The 25,893-nt window shown below is 43.3% G+C and overlaps 1 protein-coding gene across 1 annotated transcript in view; it reads left to right on the top strand.

The window, feature by feature from the left end:
• Nucleotides 1–25,893, top strand: part of LOC112218221 (metabotropic glutamate receptor 8-like) — a 223,866-nt gene that overhangs the window by 180,295 nt on the left and 17,678 nt on the right. The window contains exon 7 of the mRNA XM_024378845.2: nucleotides 13,236–13,436. Coding sequence (XP_024234613.1) covers nucleotides 13,236–13,436 — 201 coding nt within the window. The remainder of the gene's footprint in view (nucleotides 1–13,235; nucleotides 13,437–25,893) is intronic.

The following is a 25,893-nucleotide window of genomic DNA, read 5'->3' as shown; positions in this document are numbered from 1 at the left end:
TTTTGTCTGCTTAGTATTTCTATGTATTCTATAAAACATCTTGCAAAACAATGCTAGACCTAGAAGCATGTCATTATTATTGCTACGTTGATAGAATCTGACACATTTTTGATGTTAGGAAATAACAATGGGGAGTATAACAATAAGCTATTAATGTAAATATATTCAGGCTTGTCAGAGCCTTATATGCGCTGAAATTAGTGCTGTTGATTCTTTTTCAACTTATCTCATCACACAAGACTATCTCTGTAAATACTTTTTCATTTATCTAATTTTCTAATCTAATTGAACCCCAGGGCATGATAGAAAATGGAAAACAGAAACTAGTCTGTCCTGTACAGAGGTAATACATTTGCCCTGGTAAGTGATGTTTAATTGAAATGCCAGGACCCGTGATTAAGTTGTCTGTCAAGTGTAGAGAGTGTAGAGCCTCAACGTGGAGGTGTCATAATACTCATAAAACCAAACAGGGAAATGGTTCCAATCGGTTTTCCACCATACATGTTTTCCCATTGGGGAATTTAGAAACACTTAAAATAAGGGCTATGTTTTGTGTTAGCCTTACATTGGCGTGACATTTTTATAACCATTTTAATCTCTCTTGGACAAGGTGACTTTAATCAATATATTCCGCTCTATTTGCTCACAGATTCAAAAATGCTAATTAGCATTGAAGTAGACATCATGCAAAACTACAAATCCCTGCAACATCCAGCACGTCTTCTCTAGCTAACACCTTTGCTAACAGTTATTGTGTCAACTTGCTCTCGTCGAACATCTCATTCCAAAATCATGGGCATTAATATGGAGTTGGTCCCCCCTCTGCTGGTATAACAGCCTCAACTCTTTTGGGAGGGCTTTCCACTAGATGTTAGAACACTGCTGCAGGGACTTGCTTCCATTCAGCCATAAGAGCATTAGTGTGGTTGGGCACTGATGTTGGGCGATTAGTCCTGGTTCACAGTCTGCGTTCCAATTCATCCCAAAGGTTTTCGATGGAGTTGAGGTCAGGGCTCTGTACAGGCCAGTTAAGTTCTTCCACACCGATCTCGGCGTTCCTAGGAAACTATGCAGTTTTTTGTTTTTTTACGTGTTATTTCTTACATTGGTACCCCAGGTCATCTTAGGTTTCATTACATACAGTCGAGAAGAACTACTGAACATAAGAGCAGCGTCAACTCACCATCAGTACGACCAAGAATATGACTTTCGCGAAGCGGACCCTGTGTTCTGCCTTTCACCCAGGACAACGGAATGGATCCCAGCCGGCGACCCCAAAAAATGACTTCGAAAAAGGGGAAAACGAAGCGGTCTTCTGGTCAGACTCCGGAGACGGGCACATCGTGCACCACTCCCTAGCATTCTCCTCGCCAATGTCCAGTCTCTTGACAACAAGGTTGATGAAATCCGAGCAAGGGTAGCATTCCAGAGGGACATCAGAGACTGTAACGTTCTTTGCTTCACGGAAACATGGCTCACTGGAGAGACGCTATCGGAGACGGTGCAGCCAGCTGGTTTCTCCACGCATCGCGCCGACAGAAACAAACATCTTTCTGGTAAGAAGAGGGGCGGGGGCGTATGCTTTATGGTTAACGGGACATGCTGTGGCCAAAACAACATACAGGAACTCAAGTCCTTCTGTTCACCTGATTTAGAATTCCTCACAATCAAATGTAGACCGCATTATCTACTAAGGGAATTCTCTTCGATTATAATCACAGCCGTATATATTCCCCCCCAAGCAGACACATCGATGGCTCTGAACGAACTTTATTCGACTCTTTGCAAACTGGAATCCATATATCCGGAGGCTGCATTCATTGTAGCTGGGGATTTTAACAAGGCTAATCTGAAAACAAGACTGCTTAAATTTTATCAGCATATCGATTGCGCAACCAGGGCGGGAAAAACCTTGGATCATTGCTATTCCAACTTCCGCAACGCATATAAGGCCCTGCCCCGCCCTCCTTTCGGAAAAGCTGACCACGACTCCATTTTGTTGATCCCTGCCTACAGACAGAAACTAAAACAAGAAGCTCCCGCGCTGAGGTCTGTTCAACGCTGGTCCGACCAATCTGATTCCACACTCCAAGACTGCTTCCATCACGTGGACTGGGATATGTTCCATATTGCATCAGACGACAACATTGATGAATACGCTGATTCGGTGTGCGAGTTAATTAGAACGTGCGTTGAAGATGTCGTTCCCATAGCAACGATTAAAACATTCCCAAACCAGAAACCATGGATTGATGGCAGCATTCGCGTGAAACTGAAAGCGCGAACCACTGATTTTAATCAGGGCAAGGTGACTGGAAACATGACCGAATACAAACAGTGTAACTATTCCTCCGCAAGGCAATCAAACAAGCTAAGCGTCAGTATAGAGACAAAGTAGAATCTCAATTCAACGGCTCAGACACAAGAGGTATGTGGCAGGGTCTACAGTCAATCACGGATTACAAAAAGAAACCAGCACTGTCATGGACCAGGATGTCTTGCTCCCAGGCAGACTAAAGAACTTTTGCCCGCTTTGAGGACAATACAGTGCCACTGACACTGCCCACAACTAAAACATGCGGACTCTCCTTCACTGCAGCCGACGTGAGGAAAACATTTAAACGTGTCAACCCTCGCAAGGCTGCAGGCCCAGACGGCATCCCCAGCCGCGCCCTCAGAGCATGCGCAGACCAGCTGGCTGGTGTGTTTACGGACATATTCAATCAATCCCTATCCCAGTCTGTTGTTCCCACATGCTTCAAGAGGGCCACCATTGTTCCTGTTACCAAGAAAGCTAAGGTAAATGAGCTAAACGACTACCGCCCCGTAGCACTCACTTCCGTCATCATGAAGTGCTTTGAGAGACTAGTCAAGGACCATATCACCTCCACCCTACCTGACACCCTAGACCCACTCCAATTTGCTTACTGCCCAAATAGGTCCACAGACGATGTAATCTCAACCACACTGCACACTGCCCTAACCCATCTGGACAAGAGGAATACCTATGTGAGAATGCTGTTCATCGACTACAGCTCGGCATTTAACACCATAGTACCCTCCAAGATCGTCATCAAGCTCAAGACCCTGGGTCTCGACCCCGCCCTGTGCAACTGGGTACTGGACTTCCTGACGGGCCGGCCCCCAGGTGGTGAGGGTAGGCAACAACATCTCCACCCCGCTGATCCTCAACACTGGGGCCCCACAAGGGTGCGTTCTGAGCCCTCTCCTGTACTCCCTGTTCACCCAGGACTGCGTGGCCACGCAGGCCTCCAACTCAATCATCAAGTTTGCGGACGACACAACAGTGGTAGGCTTGATTACCAACAACGACGAGACGGCCTACAGGGAGGAGGTGAGGGCCCTCGGAGTGTGGTGTCAGGAAAATAACCTCACACTCAACGTCAACAAAACTAAGGAGATGATTGTGGACTTCAGGAAACAGCAGAGGGAACACCCCCCTATCCACATCGATGGAACAGTAGTGGAGAGGGTAGTAAGTTTTAAGTTCCTCGGCGTACACATCACAGACAAACTGAATTAGTCCACCCACACAGACAGCATCGTGAAGAAGGCGCAGCAGCGCCTCTTCAACCTCAGGAGGCTGAAGAAATTCGGCTTGTCACCAAAAGCACTCACAAACTTCTACAGATGCACAATCGAGAGCATCCTGTCGGGCTGTATCACCGCCTGGTACGGCAACTGCTCCGCCCACAACCGTAAGGCTCTCCAGAGGGTAGTGAGGTCTGCACAACGCATCACCGGGGGCAAACTACCTGCCCTCCAGGACACCTACACCACCCAATGTCACAATGGGAATTGATGGGAATTGATGTAAAATATATCACTAGCCACTATAAACAATGCTACCTAATATAATGTTTACATACCCTACATTATTCATCTCATATATACTGTACTCTATATCACCTACTGCATCCTTATGTAATACATGTATCACTTGCCACTTTAACTATGCCACTTTGTTTACATACTCATCTCATATGTATATACTGCACTCAATACCATCTACTGTATCTTGCCTATGCCGCTCTGTACCATCACTCATTCATATATCTTTATGTACATATTATTTATCCCCTTACACTTGTGTCTATAAGGTAGTAGTTTTGGAATTGTTAGCTAGATTACTTGTTTGTTATTACTGCATTGTCGGAACTAGAAGCACAAGCATTTCGCTACACTCACACTAACATCTGCTAACCATGTGTATGTGACAAATAAAATTTGATTTGATTTGATTTGATTTGATTTGATATGGACCTCGCTTCGTGCACAGGTCATGCTGAAACAGGAAAGGGCCTTCCTACCACAAAGTTGGAAACAAAGAATAGTCTAGAAGGTCATTGTATACTGTAGCGTTAAGCTTTTCCTTCACTGGAACTAAGGGGTCAGGTCGCAATTGTAAATGAGAACTTGTTCTCAACTTGCGTACCTGGTTAAATAAAGGTGAAATAAAAATTTATAAAAAAGGGGCCTAGCCCGAACCATGAAAAACAGCCCCAGGCTATTATTGCTCCTCCACCAAACATTGCAGTTGGCATTATGCAAAAGGAAATGTAGCAATCACCTGATTTTACGCTCTACGCGCTTTGACACTTGGCAGTCCCATTCTCGGAGCTTGTGTGGCCTACCACTTCGTGGTTGAGCCGTTGTTGTTCTTAGATGTTTCCACTTCATAATAACAGATTTTTGATGAACTGAATTGTTGGAAGGATGACATGATTAGGCCGTCATTGTAAAATAAGATTGTGTTCTTAACTGACTTGCCTAGTTAAATAAAATGAATAAAATGCCGATTCCACGTTGAATGTCACTGAACTATTCAGTAAGGCCATTCTACTACCAATGTTTGGCGATGGAGATTGAATGGCTCTGTGCTTGATTTCATACACTTGTAGGAAACGGGTGGCTTAAATAGCCGAATCCACAAATTTGAAGGTGTGTATATATACAGAGTGTACAAAACATTAGGAACCCCTGTGCTTTACATGACATAGACTGACCAGGTGAAAGCTATGATCCCTTATTGATGTCACCCAAATGAATATCGCCCCATCGCACTCACCCCATCGCACTCACCCCATCATCATTAAGTAATACAGGAAGCTGGCCCACATCAAGGCCAGCATGCCAGGTACACTGGACCCACTAATTTGCCTACTGCTCCAACAGATCCACAGAAGATGCCATTTCCATCACTATTCACATGGCCCTAACACATCTGGACAAGGGGAACACCTATGTGAGAATGCTGGTCATTGACTACAGTTCAGCATCCAACACTATTGTTCCCTCCAAGCTCAGAGCCCTGGGTCTGGACACTACCCTCTGCAACTGGATCCTGGACTTCCTGACAGGAAGACCACAGTCTTTGAGGATTGGCAAAAGCACATCCTCCACACTGACTCTTAACATAGTGGCCACCCATGGGTGTGTACTCAGCCCTCTGCTGTACTCCCTGTTCACCCACAACTGTGTGGCTTTGCACTTTTCACGACACCAACTCCATCATCACATTTGCTGATGATTTCACGGTTGAAGGCCTGATAACCACAGTTGAAGGCCTGATAATGATGAGCCAGCCTATAGGGAGGAGGTAAGTGACCTGGCATTGTGTTGCCAGGACCACCTTTCCCTCATGGTCAGCAAAACAAAGACGTTGATTGTTGACTTCAATCAGCAGATGGAACACACCCCGATCCACATCAACAGGACTGAAGTAGCAGTTTTAAGTTCCTCAGCGTCCACATCACTGTTGACTAGACATGAACCTAAAACACCACCGATATTGTCAAGAGGGCGCAACAGCACCTCTTCTTCCTTGGGCAGCTGAAGAAATTCATGCCACAATGCAATATCAAGAGCGTCCTGAACAGGTACATAACGGCCTGGTATGGGAATTGCTCCATTCCCACGACCACAAGGCCATCCAGCCGATGGTGAAGACGGCCCAGTAATCACTGGGGTCATGTTCCCACCCATCCAGGACTATTATTTGAAATGGTGCCTGAGGGGCAGATGGTATCAGAGCAAGGTGTCTGGTACCAACAGGCTCAGAGATAGTTTATATCTACAAGCCATCAGACTGCTGAACACTTGAACTGAACTGAGCAACTGCACTGACTCTCCGCACCTTAGCACACATGCACTCACTCACGCAAACAACCACACAAACACATGCACACATACATTCCTGCTACACATGATTCACAACTGCTGCAACCAGACTCTTATTTACTATTGCTAATACTGAACGATTTAACCCTTTCCTGCTCGGAAAGTCAGGAAACCATTTTTTTTTACTGGACCATGACATCGGCGTGCATAAATGAGAATAACTAGCTGATGTCAAACCTTACATGAAAACATGATACATATTTTGAAAGCTGAGAAACAGTTATTTTAAATGATATGACACACAATAGCACCACATCAAATTGTAATCAGCCAAGAGAAACACCTGTGAACATGTGTATCTTATATGAAAACCAATGCTTTTCTCCCAAACAACTGCCATTTACAAAAATGTCTCATGACGATAGAGAACAACTTGGAGCATATTGAGTCTCCTTTATTTTGTAAGGGTTGATCATCTGAAATCAGAAGAGAAATATATTTTACTGTGATTGCGTTACTGACGTTTTAGTGAACGATGGTATTTTTGTCAAATTCTATGGACAGTTATGTGATGAGAAACTTCATCTGGATAGTAAATTAAACACATATCTGCAACAAACAAAAAAAAAATTTGCATTTAGTCTAATATATATGATAAGGAAAGATATCATTTTTATAAAACAAGAACTTTATTGAAACAAAAATTTTAGGGGAATACATTGTCTCATTCAAACCTTAAAATTAAGACATTTAAATCGCCTACCATATACAACATTCAAATCAAACTGAAATGACAAAATATGAAACAAATAAGGCATATAACAGTTATTAGCTTTTACAACTACAGTTTCTCGATTCAACTAGCATATAGTGTAAGTACAGACGCTGGGAGACGAGAGGCAAGTACAGGGAGTGAACATTTAATGGATAACAAGAAACAAACAACGACAGCATCTGGAGAGGGGAAACATAACAACATCAATGCTGACACAGGGATCAAACCAAGGAACAAACAGATATAGGAGGAGGAATCAACAAAGTAATGGAGTCCAACGAAGCGCTGGTGCCTGTAACAATGGTGACAAGTGTGTGTAATGATGGGCCGCCTGGTGCACTCGACCACCGACGAGGCGTGGGAGCCCGACGAGCTGGCTGAGGCATGACGTGGTATGGGAACCTGATGAGCCAGCTGAGGCGTGGGAACCCGACGAGCTGGCTGAGGCATGACGTGGGATGGGAGCCTGCTGAGCCAACCAAGGGAAGGAAACCTCTCGAGCCAGCTAAGGCGTGGAAGCCCGACGAGCCAGCTGAGGCATTCCTGGTTCCCCCGGCAGCAGCAACCGGACCTGACGTCACCGACAAAAACCTCCCTGATGCTTCAAATTGTGGTGTCCGCATTCTGTAAGGACAGACGTTGGGAGATGAGAAGCAAGTACAGGGAGTGAACATTTAATGGATAACAGACAAGAAACAAACAAGGACATGGGAAAACATAACGGCATCAATGGTGACACAGGGATCAAATTGAGGAACAGACAGATATAGGAGGTACAATCAACAAAGAAATGGAGTCTAGGTGAGTCCAAAGAAGCGCTGGTGCGTGTAACGATGGTGACAAGTGTGCGTAATGATGGGCCGCCTGGCACCCTCGAGCGCAAGAGAGGGGGAGCAAGAGCAGGCTTGACATATGGTCTATTACACAAAGAGTCGGGAACGAGAACATTTCCAAAAGCATTTCTTTTTTTTACAGTCATTACAATTTACAAGTCTTTAACATCCCCAGTGAGGAATTAAACATAAAAGGAGGCTGGCACGCAGGATGTCTTTGATAAGAAAGGGAAAACCTACAAGGGAGAGGGAACATGCCGGAAAGGAAAACATGCAAGAGACTTAAAATTTCTGAGTCTGAGCTACAGAGTCTGAGTCCCTTTGCTAGTGCCTATTTCTGCAATGAGTCACACTCACTAGAGTGCCATAACCTAAACATGTTTGTTCATCTATGATGCAAAATCATTTGCCCTAGCATTCAGCTGCCACACAAACAAACCAGGTCCTGTTCCCCTTTCTATCTTTCATGTAACACAGCCAACAATTTCTAGAGGGGTTCTGTAGACTGGGAATGTGCTGTGTAAAAAGATGAGCTCACAGTTTTCACAGACAAAGGTCCCACATTCACGCACATTTCGGACTGTACCAATAGTGGACTGATGTAAAAAAGATTGTTCCTTTTAGGCATCTCTGTGCAAGAGATTTGTTATGCGGTACGTTGGCTACCCCTCATACTTTTGAGATTTTTACAAAATGGACATCACTGCATCTGCTTGACACATACAATCCTCAGCTAGAGGGAAAAGTCTATTGGGACTTCCTGGCTTCAGAGATCATATCGGTGATACGGGAATGGGCTATATCCCATAGTGAGAAAAACAAAACAAATTTTTGAAAGAGATCTTAAGGTTACTAGCGCAACCCCGGTTCTCTGATAATAGAGTTAGGTATGTCATCGCATTTCCCTGTTCGCAAGAGCGCAAGGAAGACAGATATGCTTGAGAACATGTCAGAGGGCGGGATGGTGCCAACTTTTATAGAGTGGGGTCCCCCACTAGTCGCCACACTTCCTGTCTGTCTACGACAGACGTTGTGTGATTGGAGCGTTTAGTGATCTCCCCCAGAAAATGGGTATATCCCATATATCCCATATTATTAGAGGACGCAACTATGTTAACCTCTCTTGAGTAATGAGAAATCATCTTTCATTGGTTTTTGATGAGAGACCCACCTTATATAATGCAGGCTTTTTTAATTTTCCAGTGTCATTTGCAAATGCCTTGAATTCCTCATACTTGTAGATTAGAACAAATTATTTAGGTGTTCTGAAGTAATATCCTCAAGGCAAACTAATGATTAGCAAACTTGGCCAGTGCAAGAACAGTATGTGCATACTGATTCCTATAAAAATAAGTTATAGCACACCAAACCAGTTATGAGTAAGAAAGTATGCATTTCTATATTCAGTGGGGCAAAAAAGTATTTAGTCAGCCACCAATTGTGCAAGTTCTCCCACTTAAAAAGATGAGAGAGGCCTGTAATTTTCACCATAGGTACACTTCAACTATGACAGACAAAATGAGAAAAAAAATCCAGAAAATCACATTGTAGGATTTTTTATGAATTTATTTGCAAATTATGGTGGAAAATAAGTACTTGGTCACCTGCAAAGGCTCCTCTGTCCTCCACTCGTTAACTGTATTAATGGCACCTGTTTGAACTTGTTATCAGTATAAAAGACACCTGTCCACAACCTCAAACAGTCACACTCCAAACTCCACTATGGCCAAGACCAAAGAGCTGTCAAAGGACACCAGAAACACAATTGTAGACCTGCACCAGGCTGGGAAGACTGAATCTGCAATAGGTAAGCAGCTTGGTTTGAAGAAATCAACTGTGGGAGCAATTATTAGGAAATGGAAGACATACAAGACCACTGATAATCTCCCTCGATCTGGGGCTCCACGCAAGATCTCACCCCGTGGTGTCAAAATGATCACTCCTTAACTTTTTCCACATTTTATTGTTACAGCCTGAATTTAATATGGATTAAATTGAAATGTTGTGGAATTATGTTTTTAGAAATGTTTACAAATTCAAAATGAAAATCTGCAATGTCTTGAGTCAAGTATTTAACTTAAGTTCAGCAGTAAAAACGTACTTAACAAATCACATAATAGTTTGTATGGACTCTGGATTCGTATGTGTGCATTAATAGTGTTTAACATGATTTAAAATGACTACCCCATCTCTGTACCTCACACATGATTTGAAATGACTACCCCATCTCTGTACCTCACACATAAAATTATCTTCAAGGTACCTCAGTCGAGCAGTGAATTTCAAGCACAGATTCAAAGACCAGGTTTTCCAATGGTTCGCAAAGGGCACCTATTGGTATGTAACAAAAAAAAGCAGACATTGACTATCCATTGGTGCATGGTGCAGTTATTAATTACACTTTGGATGGTGTATCAATACACTCAGTCATGTCACATCTACTCCCGCTCCTCTTCTCCAGCATTCGACATCATCAGTTTACCTAACCACCGGTCCTGGGAATCATCTTTATGCGAACCTGGCTTTCATCATTACGCACACCTGCGCTTCATCATCACGCACACCTGTTCTCCATTACCTCACTCATTACCTCCCCTTTATCTGGCACTCCCTTAGGTTCCTTCCCCAGGCAGTATTGTATCTGTTTGTTCATGCCTGGATGCTACTTGTGTAGGTCCATAGTCGTTGTTATATTAAACTTACCACCTGCTTCTTGACTTCCAGCATCTACGTTACAAGCCACTACAAAGATACAGGCACCCTTGATAACTCCGTTGCCGGAGAGGAAGGAAACCACTCAGGGATTTTACCATGGGGTTAATAGGGATTTTAAAACAGAGTTTAATGGCTGTGACAATGTGATAATGGCTGTGGCTGTGATAATTACCCAACAACATTGTAGGTACTTCACATTACTAACAGAAATGACAGAGTAAAAAGGAAGCCTGTACACAATAAACATATTCCAAAAACATGGATCCTGTTTGCAAAAAGGCACTAAAGTAATACAGCAACAAAAAAAGCAAAGCGTGATGTTTGGGGTATATCCAACACAACAAATAACTGAGTACAACTCTTCACATTTTCAAACATGGAAGTGGCTGCATCATGTTAGGTGCATGCTTGTCATCGTTAAGGACTAAAGAGTAAAGAGTATTTTTTGGGTGGGGGGTGGAATATTGCTAAGCACAGGCAAAATCCTAGAGGAAAACTTCAACCTGCTTTCCAACAGACACTGGGAGACAAATTCACCTTTCAGCAGGACAATTACCTTAAACACATGGCCAGATGTAGTTTACATATTCTAAGTTGACTGTGCCTTTAAACAGCTTGCAAAATTCCAGAAAATTATGTCATGGCTTTAGAAGCTTCTGATAGGCTAATTGACATCATTTGAGTCAATTGGAGGTGTACCTGTGGATTTATTTCAAGGCCTACCTTCAAAATCAGTGCCTCTGCTTGACAACATGGGAAAATCAAAAGAAATCAGGCAAGACCTCAGAAAAAAAATGGTAGACTTCCACAAGTCTTGTTCATCCTTGGGAGCAATTTCCAAATGCCTGAAGGTACCACGTTCATCTGTACAAACAATAGTAAGCAAGTATAAACATCATGGGACCACGCAGCCGTCATACCGCTCGGGAAGGAGACACGTTCTAGAGATGAACGTACTTTGGTGCGAGAATTGCAAATCAATCCCAGGACAACAGCAAAGGACCTTGTGAAGATGCTGGAGGAAACAGGTACAAAAGTATCTATATCTACAGTAACACGAGTCCTATATCAACATACTCAGCAAGGAAGAAGCCACTGTTCCAAAACCGCCATAAAAAAAAAGCCAGCCTACGGTTTGCAACTGCACATAGGGACAAAGATTGTACTTTTTGGAGAAATTTCCTCTGGTCTGATGAAACAAAAATAGAACTGTTTGGTCATAATGAACATCGTTATGTTTGGAGGAAAAAAGGGGAGCCTTGCAAGCCGAAGACACCATCCCAACCATGAAGCACAGGGGGAAGCACAGGGGGAGGCAGCATCATGCAGCATCATGTTGTGGGGGTGCTTTGCTGCAGGAGGGACTGGTGCACTTCACAAAATAGATGGCATTATGTGCCATCTATGTTGTGGATATATTGAAGCAACATCTCAAGACATCAGTCAGGAAGTTAAAACTAGGTCGCAAATGGGTCTTCCAAATGGACAATGACCCCAAGCATACTTCCAAAGTTGTGGCAAAATGGCTTAAGGACAACAAAGTCAAGGTATTGGAGTGGCCATCACAAAGCCCTGACCTCAATCCTATCGAAAATGTGTGGGCAGAACTGAAAAAGCATGTGTGAGCAAGGAGGCCTACAAACCTGACTCAGTTTCACCAGCTCTGTCAGGAGGAATGGGCCAAAATTCCCCCAACATATTGTGGGGAGCTTGTGGAAGGCTTGTGGAAGGCTACCCAAAACGTTTGACCCAAGTTAAACAATTTAAAGGCAATGCAACCAAATACTAATTGAGTGTATGTAAACTTCTGACCCACTGGGAATGTGATGAAAGAAATAAAAGCTGAAATAAACATTCTCTCTACTATTATTCTGACATGTTACATTCTTAAAATCAAGTGGTGATCCTAACTGACCTAAGACAGGGAATTTTTACTAGGATTAAACGTCAGGAATTGTGAGTTTAAATGTATTTGGCTGAGGTGTATGTAAACTTCCGACTTCAACTGTATAAGCGACTACCAGTTGTGCGCTCATTCTCTATGTCGCTTTTGTTTGTTTGTGGAATGTCTGTCTACATGGCAGGTGTCGCGGGACAGTTTTAAAATGGCTTTTTGTCCTGCATCTCGCAACCCTCGGTCTAGTTTTGCCTTTTTCTCTTGTGAGCTGACTACGAGTTTGGTTTAGTTTGTTTCACATCTCAGGCCACCAGCCTGTGCCGCTAGAGGGCGGAGTTAGCCAGTCGAGAGGGGTGAATGTGCTGCTAAAAGACACATTTGTGCGGCAAATCTGGAGGACACAAGCGAACATAACAAATCACTGTTCATGATTCCACTCATTGGCAAAAAGGCAGGTGCTATTAGAACTCAGTCAGGTCAAGAATATAAGTATTCTGAACTTTGATCAATGCTGGAGCAATATTTAGATGTATTTAATTTTCTTATTGTGGACAAAACACATATTTTTATTATTTATACGATTGTTCTAATTAGACCAGAGGTTGGTGTTGTGGCCATGGTGAGATGTACTGTATGTATTGTGAGATGTTGTTTTCCATTGTGAGATGTAATCATTTACACAAGGACTGTGTGCAAAAGTCAGGGATATTCATATTGACTAGATCACGAATGTGAGAGTCTTAAGTATTGACTGCCTTACTCTTCAATTTACACCTACTAGGTACACGTGCGAATACTTGGGAATTGACAGTCAACAACATGACTGTCTATTGACCAGTGGAATTTATGTTGGTGTTTTTCTCCTCTTGACCAGGACTGGAGAAGGTGGGTCGTGACTCAACCTATGAACAGGAGGGGAAGGTACAGTTTGTGATGGACGCGGTTTATGCCATGGCCCACGCCCTACACCGCATGCACCGCGAGCTCTGCTCAGGGAACATAGGCCTGTGCCCACGCATGCACAACATTGACGGCAAGGAACTACTGACCTTCATCCGGGCAGTAAACTTCAATGGTAAGGACTCTTTTCAACATCATCATAATACCTCCCCAGCCATTTGTATGTCATACACTTGTTCAACTATTTAATTTCAGCTTTTCAACTTTTGAAACACTTTCTAATTCTTCGTCATCACACTAGGATTATTATGTAAACTCTCTCCACATTTCCATTATTGTCCTCCTTTGTTTCCACTTAATTTTTGTTATGCAGTACCTCCACTTCTTCGATATTACTGCAATTCCTCTTCCTTAAGCACCGATTCATGAATTATTGAAAGAAAAAAACGGTGCTGCTACTCTGTTTATCATATATGCATAGTCACTTTAACTATACATTCATGTACATACTACCTCAATTAACCCGACCAACCAGTACCCCCGCACATTGGCTAACCGGGCTATCTGCATTGTGTCCCGCCACCCACCACCCACCAACCCCTCTTTTACGCTACTGCTACTCTCTGTTTATCATACATGAATAGTCACTTTAACCATATCTATATATCTACATGTACATACTACCTCTATCAGCACAACTAACCGGTGCCTGTATGTAGCCTCGCTAAAGTTATTTTTCACTGTCTTTTTACTGTTGTTTTTATAACTTTACTTACCTATTGTTCACCTAATACCTTTTTTGGGGGGAAATTGCACGGTTGGTTAGAGTCTGTAAGTAAGCATTTCACTGTAAGGTCTACACCTGTTGTATTCGGCGCACGTGACAAACTTTGATTTGAAAAATCCTTACTAACTTTGGTTAGTGGAGATGGAGGAGACCGAATGTCACGTCTGCTCTAATTACATTGTTAACCAGTTTATAATAGCAATAAGGCACCTTGGGGGTTTGTGATATATGGCCAATATACCACGGCTAAGGGCAGTATCCAGGCACGATGCAACGCTTGATCTTTCTGGACTAAGTTTGTTTTTCTTTTATTGTATTCTGTGCCTCTATGGTACGGTTTTTATTTTTATCTATCTGTACTTAGTCCCTCTATTTCCCTCTTTGTTAATATGAAATATTTTGACCTAAATTGCTGAAGATGATTATTGGATTGCATGACCTATGAAGGCACATGTCCCATACAATAAGGAGATCTGCTGTACCTATATTATTTCAGGGGAAAAGTCACTTATTAATTTTTCTGTCCTGGTTAAAAACAAGTTGTCATCCAGGCTTTGATTAAATTTCTAATATCCTCGCCAACGTGGACATTCTGTAAGATTAGTGTATATGCCAATTATTTGATGGTCCGACCACTTTCTGTCCCCTATCAACACTTTTTAAAACTTTTGGTGCCAGAGAGAATGACATAAGAAAGTAATCAAGGCGATTAGATTGATTGAACCTCCGCCATGTATATCTCACTAGGTCAGGATATTTAATCCTCCATATATCCACAAGTTCCAACCAAAAATGTGTTAAACAAATCAAAATATACTTTAGATTTTTCAAAGTAGCCACCCGTTGCCTTTATGACAGCTTTGCCCAGTTTGGCATTCTTGCAACCAACTCTACCTGGAATGCTTTCCAACAGTCTTGAAGGAGTACTCACATGCTGAGCACTTGTTGGCTGCTTTTCCTTCACTCTGCGGTCCAGTTCATCCCAAACCATCTCAATTGGGTTGCGGTCAGGTGATTGTGGAGGCCAGGTCATCTGATGCAGCACTCCATCACTCTCATTCTTGGTCAAATAGCCCTTACACAGCCTGGAGGTGTGTTGGGTCATTGTCCTGTTGAAAAACAAATTATATTCCCACTAAGCGCAAACCTGCAAAATGCTGTGGTAGCCATGCTGGTTGAGTGTGCCTTGAATTCCCAGAGCCCAACTCAAGAGAAGACCTGATGTGTGAATGCATATACAGTTTTAGCTGTTTGAAAAGGCATGCAAAATTGAGCAAGAATAAGGAGATTTTATAAACCAATGTCAAGTCCTAGCTGATGGAGCTCCCGTTACAACCCACCCCCATCCTGAAACATACAAACTCTGGTCCCCCATTATGAACATTTTCCCAAGCATCTCTGTGCAGTCAGACTTTTGGATTATTTTGTGCCACCAGGGCTACAATAATTTGCCCCTTCTCTGATTGTCCGATTGTGAGCCCTATCCCCATGGGTCACTGCAGCTAGTGTTGCCAGCACTGCCACTAACTGGTTGGGGGCACCACACGGAAATTCCCACCGGCTAGGTACAAGGTCATCAAGGTTCTCATTAGCAGCTTCGAGAAACTCCTTGTATATTATTCTCACCCATCTGGGGGCTTTGGCTTTGTTGGACCAACCCCGCCAGGCAGGCTCAGACTCTTGAGCAGGCAGTGCTGCTTTAGTGGATCTCTGACCGCATTTATCTTTCTGTCTTGGCTGTGTTTGGGCTACTTGCAGCAGGCCTATAAAACAGATGAGGACTTAAGGTGGTAAAACAGATAAGGACTTAATCATTAAGGTGTTGGTCACTCAGGTGGTTGTCTAGGGTATATGGTTGGGGACCGTTCCATCATGATAGGACAATAAATACATAATATTTATAATTCATTTTAAAATGTATATCACATATCTCTGACATTTGCAACCATTTTTCTTTTTCATTCACTTAACTCCACACTTTTCCAAACACAAAAACGCACACCCCAACTTCCATCATAATACACCCACACATACCCACATACTGTGCCTTCTATGTCCCTCTGCACACCCCAACTTCCATCATAATACACCCACACATACCCACATACCGTGCCTTCTATGTCCCTCTGCACACCCCAACTTCCATCATAATACACCCACACATACCCACATACCGTGCCTTCTATGTCCCTCTGTTTGCTGTGTTTTTAACCCTACTATGTTGATTACTACCTCATTTCCAGTTTGAAGTACTTCTGTGTACCAGTTCCTTATATTTGAAGATGTATCATTTAAATAATTATCACTTCTTCTTATGCTGTCTTTTATAAATGTATGAATAATATGAATAGAAAGTCAAATACAAATTATTTTACAACATTCCATATCTTCAATGGCATAGTGTAGTTGTAGTTTATTTATTTAGTTATTTTTCTTCCCAATTTCAATCTTGTCTCATCGCTGCAACTCCCCAGTGGGCCTGGGAGGCGAAGGTCGAGTCATGCCTTAGACCGCTGTGCCACTCGGGAGGCCCATGTAGTTTATTTCTTTATCAATTGTAGTATTTTAATGTATTTTATTTCAATCCCTACCATAGACAGTATTGGGTGTTCCATTATTCGACTCCTCTATGGAAACATTGTATTATTTACAATATTTACAAGGTACTTATTGTTTGTAAGCTAAGAACACACTCTGTTGCCATTACTTAATACTACATAGTTACTGGATTATACAGTAACTATTGGGCAGGTAGGAATGGCTTTCTCCTGCTGTTGTGTTTTTGTCACGTGTGCTCGATTGTTGATTCACAGGTACGACTCAGATACAGTCGTCTATATGTCCCTCTTATCTCTCCAGCTTGGAACATATGCAGAGCTGAAGACAGTTCCTGTTCAGTGGCGTGAGATAACAGTGTGATTAATTTAATGTTGGCCCAGTACTTTTGTAATTCTACACCAAAGTACCTATTAAAGGGGTTTGATGAGAGGCTAGATAAAGCCGGTACACCTTCATCTCTTGCCTATTATTTCTGCATAGATTTTCAAGGTTGATATCCTTTTCCAAGCGTGTGGTGAGATGGACTTGCTTAGATAAAGGTAGAAAGAAATAATAAACACTTCGTATATCTCCCCATGCTCAGACCCTGTGGAAGGTTTTGAAAATGGATTTCTTTATACTCGCAGTGCTGAATGAGTCAGTTATTTAATCTATGTGCACTATTCACATTTTTTTTCAAGAATGTGGCCCATCTTTTCAGCACAAAGGCCCTACCTCCAATTTGGGAATATTTCTCAGTCCTTAAACTAAGACCAGACTGTGTTGTATCCTGTTAGGCACGCTTTGCCTTGATCTGCCTCAAAATTGTAATAACTCAGTCGGGAAAGTTTCTATATATCTCCAAGTGGCTCTCCTTCCAGCTCCCTTACCTGAGAGGGAAAGGCAGATTTGAATAATTATGTTATCTTCTTCTCAGGCAATGGGCTAGGGAATGATATGGGGTGGGGAAATAAGCATGCTCACTAGCTTTTCATGGCAAACATGCAGAACTAGTAAAGCTTCAGTAGATTTTTTTTTAACAATCTTCAAACCTTGAAGGGATTCATATCTCTGCCAAGCTTGATGAATGTGGAACTGTACTGTGTTATTTTCGGGGGGAAAAAACATTGAATTAGCAATGAATATGACCGCAGGGCTGAAATTGCATGTCTGTGTTCAGTCAAACCCACGTTATTGCTGCGTTGAATGATGAAACACTATCTTTTGTGTGTGTCTTGATCATTAAATTAAATGAGAAGTAGGGAAACAAAAAGAGGAAAAAGTGAGGTTTGCTTTGCATTTTCAATTCTACGTGTTGGATGAATGTTTTGCCGGAGAATCTTTTAATAAATAATGCAGATTGATATATTCAAGAGAAGAGGGGAAAGGGATGTGGGAATACAGTGTGTGTTTGTGTGTACTACTCTTGATTGAGCCTGCAGGGGTGCCTAAGTGTATGAAATACATCAAATATTCCAGGAGGAAGGAAACCTTTGGGTATTTTATAGTCTGTATCTGTCTATCTGTTCCTGCCTGTGTATTCCACACTTCATTTAGCCTATATGAGTGCCATATGAACACACACATCACATATGAGCGTCAGAGGTTTTTTCCCATACTGGTTTCCTGTAAGCAGAGCATAAGGGTTACCCATAATCAGAGTATGAAATGTACCAAATCAGACATCCAAGCAACACTTTGACTGTGACTTTGACTATAGCCAGAGGCTAATTGCTAACCCAACAACTTTCCTATTGCATACGCTTATTTTAAGATTAGCATTGAGAAGCTAATAGAGAATGAGCATACAGGACTATTTGTTTCTAATGCTAACATTTACTATTATAAAACAAACAGAATATTGTTTTGAATATGACTACTAGAGAAAATAAAAACAGAATAGCCATCGGGGTAATTTATTGCATTAGTTTACATGCATTTGAACTAAAGGGTGAAAAAAGTCCATTTGCAGTTTTGGTGTGCGTATTGCTTTATCACACTATTCACGCTTTCCTTTGGAAAAACAAACAAATTGCTAACCCTATGGAGCATGTTGCAGAATGAACAACACATTTCCTCTCCCATCCCGAGCCCTCTGTGTAACCAAGGCATAATCAATAGTGGTGAGATTAATTCAATAAGCTAGAAATCTCCCACTGTTTTTTCTTATTCCTAATGCCCACTGCCTGTCAGTGTCCTAAAGAATGTTGCTTCAGTCTGGGATCTATTCAATCACAATCTGTGAATTAATAGAACATTAAGCCTCTTGGCAATGACTACTCTCACCTTATTTGCTGACAGCTGGGCTGGCATTAGATACATGACACTGTTGGCACTTTAAGGGAAATTGTAGCTGATAATATACAGGTAACTGCCAAAATGAAACGCCAACATAAAGTGTCTTAATATGACATTGGGCCCCCACGAGCTAGAAACAACTTCAATGCACCTTGGCATAGATTCCACAAGGGTCTGAAACACTATCGGAGGGATGTAAAAACCATTCTCCCACAAGACATTTCAGAATTCGTTTTTTTTTTGTAGATAGAAAAGCTTTCTCAGGTGCCACTCCAGAATGTCCCAGAAGTGTTCAGTTGGGTTGAGATTTGGTGAATGAGTTGGCCATGGCATATGGTTTACATCATTTTCATGCTCATCAAACCATTCAGTGACCAGTCGTGCCATGTGGATGGTGGCATTGTCATCCTATGGGGGCATAGCCATGGTAGCCAAAATAATGGCCTGCCCAGCATTTTTATACAAGACCCTAAGCATGATGGGATTTTAATTGCTTAATTAACTCACCTGCTTTCAATATACTTTGCATCCCTCATTTTTTCAAGTGTTTCCATTATTTTGGGAACACTTAAACACTTTTTCCACCCCATTATTTTGGATATATTGTATATTGCATGTTTGCACTGCCAATAGATTGAATGAAATATGTGTGGACATTCACCTCCATTGAGGTAGATGAAGTGTGGACGTGTCCCCAGAGTCAGAGAGTTACTAGTGTCTACATGACCTACTGTACAATAACACTTGTCCATCATTTTTATTGACAATGTGGCTGTAGCGCTCCTTCCACCAAACACAAAATCTTGTTTCCATACAGTGTTATCCGGAAGAGTTTTGTAAGGAGCGTATAGCTGCACGAATCAGATGGTTTTGAAAGGCCTTGTAACCCATTCCTGAAGCAACACATCATTCACAGCATGTACGTGTTTCCATACAGTGCCATGGTTTTGGTTTTGAAAGGGCCTGCAACACATCATTCACAGCAACCCATTCCTGAAGCAGATTGTTTTGAAAGGCCTTGTAACATCATTTCACAGCATGTACGTGTTATTCTTTCTGTTTTTACAGATCATCAAGCCCACCTACAGTTCAGTGTCATCTGTCAATGCATTCCTTATACAAAAGCTCTTCTTCTTAGCCTTAGATTAAGATTAAAATCACTTTATTCAGGTAAGGTCCAACCTGAAATTTGACTTGCACTTTATCCTTGTTGTTGTGGGGGGGTTCAGTGCATTGCTCAAGGGCACAACAGCAGGCAATGGCATCTAGGATTTGAAACCAGCAGCCCTCCGGTTGCCAGCTCAATTCCCACCAGATATTTCCTGTCTGACCCAGCATTCAAACTGGCAAACCTTTGGTTGCTGCCTCGCCTCTCTACCTCTAGGCTACCTTCCACCCTGCCATAAAGTCAAGCTTTTAGCATTCTGGATTGTGATGAGTTGCTGAAATCAAGGTCCACACCAAGGTTGATCTTGAACATGAAACCCTTGTATGTGGCCTGTAAATCACTCATCACTAGTCTTAGCTTAACAATTACCCATGGCTGTGACAGCAATTTGAAGGGATAGGTAAAGTGTGTGAGCGTGCATACATGCGAGACAAAGAGTCCTTGCAGTATTTCACCTTATTTCTGTGCCGCCTTCACATGCTTCTCTATTCATATCCCTTCATTCTCCAACACTGCTGTTGCCACCCCAGTAGGTCTACCTTGAGATTTATGCATTGGCTAGTTTTCGTTCAAACTCACTGAAAGGGAGGTGCACACATTTTCACCCATGCTAAATGCAAAGATACTGTATGCAATGTATATCAACATGTTTTACGTTAGCAATAAAAAAAACTACTTAGAAGAATTAGAGCAATGTGCGGATCCCTCACTATTTTGTCATCCACTATCATCCATAGGCCTATCATTCTCATACCAGCACTGAGAAGACAGATTTGTGTTTTTTTGTGTGTTTTTTTTGCAATGTCAAGGTTCAGTCTGTCAACAGGGATCAGGCATTACCTGGAGGACCTAAGGTCACACTTGAGAGCACTATTCTGGTTCCATGAAAAAGTGTCTGACATTCATTCTGCTGTAGCTTTGTTATCTCAGTGTGACTGGGGCTTGTTTCCAATCATCAAGACTGATATCAAGAAACATGTCAAGAAACAACGATTGCTAAGTTGGGGAGAGGTCTGTCCGTGATAAAGCACTGCTCTGCTTTCTTGACATCACAATCAACCAGACACATCCTACATTCTTAGAAAAAAATATTCCTTATAGAACCAAAAAGGGTTCTATCGCTTGCTTCATATATGGAACCCCTAAAAGTTATATAATGTATAGAACCCTTTTATAGGGTTCTTTGATCAGAAACCCTAGAGGTTCTTCTTCATTGAACCAAAATGGTTCCACGTAGAACCTTGCATGAACCTTGCATGGTGCCATTTATGAATTATGGCCACTACTATTGAATATAAATATTTTTTTGTTAAGAATATAACATAATAAACAATTAGATAATGGACAAAATAATTTAAATTTTCCGTCCGTCGTTGGAAATGTGCACTGGTGGCCAGGGAGGCATCTGTTCGTTTGAATGATGACGCACATCTCCTCTTGCTGACTTCTCTACAATACAATACAATACATTAGTTACAGCGAACAACAAAGATGTGGCTACTGCTCCGTTCTCAACCCACCCAAACAACAGACCTCACACATACAGTTGAGACGAGCACAGGTTCAAGCTGCAGTGCAGCACTCCTGGATGGAGAGCCTGTTGTGGGTATAAGGGTCTTGCTCAAGGGCCCAACGGTAGGGGAATGTTTTAAGGATGTAAATCCAGCAGCCCTCCAGTTGTCAGATCATTTACCACGTTTTTTTCCAGCGCCTGGCCCGAGATATCAACTGGCCACCTTTCGGCCACAGGTATTGCTCCTGCCTCAGGTCCAACTCCTTAGCCGCTGGGCTACCTACCACCAGTACAGTATGGGTTGTTGCCTGACTGGTTCCAGACAAGAACAAAAAAAGGAGCAAAACCATGAGTTGATCTTTAGAAATAAGCAAGAGTTAATCTGCCAAAATTAAATGAAAATATTATGCAGACATAATTATTATGATGTAGAAGATCTAGTTAAATTAAGGTTAATGGAAAAAAGGTTAAGGTTAAAATTGAAAAAATAAAAATACCAACTTACATGAAGTTGCTGTCAGCAGCAGCCAAAAGAGAGATCCTCTGCCTCTAATACTTCTGGGTTACAGCTAGACTGAGCAAATCATAGAAATAGTGTGTTAAATGTAATGTAATGATTAACTAGGCTATTGAATCACCAAGACTTATTATACATCATTTATTCTAAATAATTCATACATACAGTGGGGCAAAACAGTATTTAGTCAGCCACCAAAATATGAGAGAGGCCTGTAATTTTCCTCATAGGTAGTACACTTCAACTATGACAGACAAAATGAGAAAAAAAATCCAGAAAATCACATTGTTGGATTTTTCATGAATTTATTTGCAAATTATGGTGGAAAATAATTATTTGGTCACCTACAAACAAGCAAGATTTCTGGCTCTCACAGACCTGTAACTTCTTCTTTAAGAGGCTCCTCTGTCCTCCACTCGTTACCTGTATTAATGGCATATCCCATATCCTTGGCATATCCTATAATAAATAAAAAGTTATTTGAAAGAGTTGGCTGGCTAGCTTGTAAAGTGGCAAATTTAAAGTAGCCTAGCTTTAGCCTAGCTATCTTACAAATCTGCTCAAATTCGAATAATGTTTACATTTTATTTATCTAGCCTGCACTTTATCATATGACTCTGGCTTCATATATTTGAATTAATTCATCAACTTTCCTTACCTTAATACATTGAAAAATAATGTGCTTATTGGTAGGCTACTTGCAAGTTGGTTCAACCACCATTCTCTTGCATCTTTATGCTGGTTTTTGACTCGGAATGGCAGTTCCATTTGGAATTGAACACAAGGTCCTATAAAGAAGCCCTTTTTTAAATCTAAGGGTGCATTCGTCAAATTCCATCTGGAGTGCCAGAGAGTGCTCAGAGTGCCCTCTGGGCATTTGTAAATCCAGAGCGTTGTCAGATTGTCAGTTCTTAAATTCAGAGCGTTCACTGGACACTGGCTGAGGAGTAGGTTTGGTCCGAGCGTTCTGGCTTCACAACGGCAGTCAAGCCGTAAACTCACTCACTTTTGTACATCATCTTGGTCCGTACTATTGACCGTATTTTAGCGCACCAAAAACGTAATACTTCCAGATCAACTGTAATGTCGATACCATTATAAGGCATATTTTCTCCCCTTTCCAAAAAAATTAATGACATGACCTAAACTCTGCCTGTTTCTGCAATATTCAAGACGGCAATGAGCCCCGTCGGGTCATTTTAAAAATGGCGGGTGGGGAAGCCAAACTAATGCGTGACAGTGAGAAGGAGATATGTTGTGTGGGAAAATAGCTTTTTTTTCACTTGATCTGTCCAACGTGTAACCTTATCGGCTCTAAAATGTAAATAAAACACTTTAAGAGTTTATATCATGTGTGATTACATACCTATTTGAAGGTTTGTGTCGAATTTGAATCAGGTTTTTTCGGACGGTGCTAATGTGATATTCAGAAGTAAACCGTTTTTTTTTTGCGTCATGACCATTTTACTCACCCTACCAGAGCTGGATAGCCTGTTTTATGTTATCTAGAGCGTTGGTGACTCTAACTGCTGCTGGCAACAATTTAATTATGTTTTTTTTGCCAACGTTTACTGACACCGGTCATATTCAACTGGTGTTGAGCCTTCGTAAACTCATCAGTTTTTCTGCGCTCTGGCACACTCAGACGAGAGGGCTCTGAAATCGGAGTAGATAGCCAGGGCGAATTTACAAATGCACCCTAAAAATGCATGCTGTCACGTTCTGACCTTTATTTCCTTTGTTTTGTCATTATTTAGTATGGTCAGGGCGTGAGTTGGGTGGGCAGTCTGTTTGTTTTTCTATGTTTTGGGGCATTTCTATGTTTCGGCCTAGTATGGTTCTCAATCAGAGGCAGGTGTCATTAGTTGTCTCTGATTGAGAATCATACTTAGGTAGCCTGGGTTGCACTGTTTGTTTGTGGGTGATTGTCTATGTTAGTGGCCTGTGTCAGCACAGGTCTATTTTGTAGCTTCACGGTCGTCATTTGTTTATTGTTTTTGTATGCAGTGTCAGTACTTTCTTTATTAAAGATTTACCATGGACACTTACCACGCCGCATTTTGGTCCGACTCTCCTTTTCACCTCTCCTCTTCAGATGAAGAGGAGGAAGACCGTGACAGAATCACCCACCTACCAAGGACCAAGCGGCGTGGTAAAAGACAGCGACGACAGCAGCAGCAGCAGCAACAACAGCGGCCAGCATCACAGGACTCCTGGACATGGGAGGAGATACTGAACGGAGAGGGACCCTGGGCACAGGCTGGGGAATATCGCCGCCCCAAAGCAGAGCTGGAGGCAGCGAAAGCTGAGCGGCGGCGATATGAGGAGGCAGCACGGCAGTGCGACAGGTACGAGAGGCAGCCCCCCAAATTTTTTTGGGGGGGGCGGACGAGGTGTGGTACTAAGCCAGGTAGCAGACCTGAGCTCACTCCTCGTGCTTATTATAAGCGGCGCATTACTGGTCAGGCACCGTGTTATGCGGTTAAGCGCACGGTGTCGCCAGTGCGTGCCCATAGCCCGGTGCGCTATAGGGCAGCCCCCCGAAAGTGCCATGCGAGTGTGGGCATCGAGCCAGGGCGTATGGTGCCAGCTCAGTGGGTCTGGTCGCCGGTGCGCAGTTTTGGTCCAGGTTATCCTGCGCCGGCTCTGCGTGCTGTGTCTCCAGGGCGCTGGGAGGGTGCAGTGCGTCCTCTGCCTGCGCTCCGCTCGTGCCGGGCGAATGTGGGAGTGGAGCCTAAGGGAGAGGTGCGTGTAGTAAGCACTAGATCTCCGTGCTTACCCACAGCCCGGTTCAACCTGTGCCTGCACTCTGGAGGGTCTGGGCTAGAGTAGTTGTCCAGCCTGGGGAAGTGGTGCCAGGTTGCGCACCAGAGCTCCAGTGCTCCCCTACAGCCCGGTCCTTCAGGTGCCTCCTAACACCAAGCCTCCTGAAGGTCTCCCCAGCCTGGTGGTTCCTGTGGCAGCCCCACGCACCAGGCTGTCTCTCTGTCTCCTCCCTGCAGGTGGTCCCGCCTGTCCGGCACCGCTGCCGGAGCCTCCCGCCTGTCCGGGCGCCGCTGCCGGAGCCCCCGCCTGTCCGGCGCCGCTGCCGGAGCCCCCGCCTGTCCGGCGCCGCTGCCGGAGCCCCCGCCTGTCCGGCGCCGCTGCCGGAGCCCCCCGCCTGTCCGGCGCAGCTGCCGGAGCCCCCCGCCTGTCCGGCGCCGCTGCCGGAGCCCCCCGCCTGTCCGGCGCCGCTGCCGGAGCCCCCCGCCTGTCCGGCGCCGCTGCCCCTCTGCCCAGAGCTGTCCCTCTGTCCCGAGTAGCTGCCCCTCTGTCCAGTGGGGTCATTGAGAAGGGTGGCCATGGTGAGAAAGCCACGGAGGCGGACAATAAGGCGGACTAAGACAATGGTGAGGTGGGGTCCGCGTCCCGCACCAGAGCCGCCACCGCGGACAGACGCCCACCCAGACCCTCCCCTATAGGTCAAGGTTTTGCGGCCGGAGTCCGCACCTTTGGGGGGGGGGTACTGTCACGTTCTGACCTTTATTTCCTTTGTTTTGTCATTATTTAGTATGGTCAGGGCGTGAGTTGGGTGGGCAGTCTATGTTTGTTTTTCTATGTTTTGGGGCATTTCTATGTTTCGGCCTAGTATGGTTCTCAATCAGAGGCAGGTGTCATTAGTTGTCTCTGATTGAGAATCATACTTAGGTAGCCTGGGTTGCACTGTTTGTTTGTGGGTGATTGTCTATGTTAGTGGCCTGTGTCAGCATAGGTCTATTTTGTAGCTTCACGGTCGTCATTTGTTTATTGTTTTTGTATGCAGTGTCAGTAC

Source organism: Oncorhynchus tshawytscha, linkage group LG19 (genome assembly GCF_018296145.1).
Source record: "Oncorhynchus tshawytscha isolate Ot180627B linkage group LG19, Otsh_v2.0, whole genome shotgun sequence".
NCBI classification, from domain to species: Eukaryota; Metazoa; Chordata; class Actinopteri; order Salmoniformes; family Salmonidae; genus Oncorhynchus; species Oncorhynchus tshawytscha.
The sequence above is the reverse complement of the archived record's forward strand: the minus strand, read 5'-3'. Positions and strand labels throughout refer to the sequence as shown.